This window comes from Buceros rhinoceros, unplaced genomic scaffold (genome assembly GCF_000710305.1).
Source record: "Buceros rhinoceros silvestris isolate BGI_N320 unplaced genomic scaffold, ASM71030v1 scaffold38357, whole genome shotgun sequence".
Lineage (NCBI taxonomy): Eukaryota > Metazoa > Chordata > Aves > Bucerotiformes > Bucerotidae > Buceros > Buceros rhinoceros.
Genome location: NW_010423417.1, coordinates 1,090 through 3,160, shown reverse-complemented (window position 1 = coordinate 3,160; position 2,071 = coordinate 1,090). Strand labels below are relative to the sequence as shown.

The window sequence follows — 2,071 nt, the reverse complement described above, 5'->3', positions numbered from 1 at the left end:
TGCGCCCGTGGAGACTGTGCAGTCCATCAGGATGACGTGGTCCTCACTGATGTCCTTGGGCAGCCGCAGGTAGTGGAGCTGGGCGGGGGGAAGAGAGATCAGCTTAGGGGCTGCAGGTGGATGGAGCAACCTGAGCTCTCCTCTTAGAGGGGTGAAGGATCTTCCGTGCATCTCCATCCCTGGGACCCTGGCTGCCGGCCTGGAGCCAGGCGCTGCTGCGAACACCTGGAGAGCAACCCAGCCCCTGCGTGCACAAACACGCTGGCAAAGCCCACGTGAGGAGCTTTCAAACCACTTTCTGAGCACTCACCCCCTGCCACGACCAGCTCTTGGGTGGCTGAAGAGCTCTCAGGAAATACCCGCGTCCCCCCCTGCCCACGGGAGACGCCCTCGGCCGCCCAGGGCTTTACCTCCGGCTCGCCCGTGTTGCAGTTGGTCTGGATGAGGATGGTCCCGATGCGGACGTCCTTGCAGACCGCTCTCAGCGCCGGCTCCATGGTCTCGCCCGCTCGCAGGATAGACACCCCCGTGATCTAGAGGACACGGCGCGGGGGAGCGGGAAGGCATGGTGTGGGAGGTGCGCACCACCCCAGTATGGCACTGGGCCGCCCCAACTGGGGACTGCAGCAGGAAACCCCAAAGCACATCCCTTCAAGAGAGCTGTGCCGCTCTCTGTCCACTGAGGGCAACAGTGGCACAGTGACATTGCTGGTGGCACCCTTGGCCACTGACCTGCTGCTGTCCCGATGATACACGGTCTTCTCCTCACGATAGCAGGCACCAAACCCAGAGCTGATGGAAGCCCCGAAAGCGCAGGGTGTCCTTCCCCTGCATCCAGGGGGCTCTCAGAGCAACCCCTCGGGGCAGGGTTCAACAGGAAGTACCTTCTGCTTCCACTTACTTGCTTCCCGCTGTACGTCCTCCCTTCATAGTCCTGTCCCTGCGGGGTCTGGACTGTGCAACTCTACAAAGAACAGGTGAGAAGCATCACCAGGGGCTCTGGCATGGCTCTCAAAGGAGACCTGTGACCAGAGAGCTGGTCTGCCCCCACGAGAACTGAGTGTTGGCAAGGAGTTGTCACCCAGGGCCATGCCATTGCTCCATGACCTCAAGGAAGGCTGGAGGAGCCACAGCAGGACTGTCCCGGTGCCCCAGCAGTTACAGGTTCGGAATCAGAGAGGAAACCCAGCACCCTGCCAGCGACAGCCCTGAACCCACCTGGAACGGGAGCAGGGAGAGCGCGTGCTCGATCAGCAACCGCATCAGCCTCTTGGAGTAGAAAATGAACTCGTCTCTGCTGGTCTCCTTGTTCCTAGAGGGGAAGGAAAGCCAGTGTAAGCTGGGGACCAAAACATGCCCTGGCAGATGCTGACAGGGGTCAGGGGATGCCCCTGCCCCTGCCTGGCTGTCAGCATCTTCTTGACACGGGGCCCAACGGCTGAGCCTGGAGCTGAGGTGGCAGTTTCAAGGTGAAAGACAGAAGAATTGTTGGCGAGGTGATGGAGCACAGCACAGCTCCTGCAGGCAGGCTCTATCTGCCCTGCCCCATGCCCCCACATCGCAAGGCACACACCTATTTATCAGGGACTGTTGGGACAGGACAAGGGCTGATGGGTTAAACCGAAAGAGGGAGCAGCCCCATCCCCGGCCCCATCCCAGGTCAGGTTGGCCCTTGGGGCTCTGAGCCCCCTGCTCTGGGTGCAGATGTCCCTGCTCCCTGCAGGGGGTTGGGCTGGATGACTTTGAAACGCCCCTTCAACCCAAACCAGTCTGTGATTCTGTGATTCTAAGTGGGATTCGGGAGCCCAAAGCGAGCTGAGCTGACCCCAGCCAGCAGCCGAGCCCCATCCCCCCCCAGCGGAGGCAGCGCGGGCTTTACCTGATGATGGTGTGCATGCCCCTCACCTGAGGGGTGCTCTTCAGCACGCTCAGCGTCTGAGGAAGAGGGTGGCACTGGTGGGCAGAGGCCAGGGCGGCCCTGAAAACCAAACGACATGGTCAAAAGGTCTCGGGACGAGGCTGCCCGAAGGCTGATGCACAGCGCACGGCCAGAGCCATCCTCCCAGATGTC

The 2,071-nt window shown here is 61.5% G+C and overlaps 1 protein-coding gene across 1 annotated transcript in view; it reads right to left on the bottom strand.

The window, feature by feature from the left end:
* Window positions 1-1,978, bottom strand: part of LOC104497192 (uridine-cytidine kinase-like 1) — a gene marked incomplete at its 5' end in the record, with an annotated part of 3,457 nt that extends 1,479 nt beyond the window's left edge. The window contains 5 exons of the mRNA XM_010140410.1: window positions 4-78; window positions 411-533; window positions 902-964; window positions 1,219-1,312; window positions 1,880-1,978. Of these exons, the coding sequence (XP_010138712.1) occupies window positions 4-78; window positions 411-533; window positions 902-964; window positions 1,219-1,312; window positions 1,880-1,978 (454 nt within the window). The remainder of the gene's footprint in view (window positions 1-3; window positions 79-410; window positions 534-901; window positions 965-1,218; window positions 1,313-1,879) is intronic.
* Window positions 1,979-2,071: the final 93 nt, after the last annotated feature.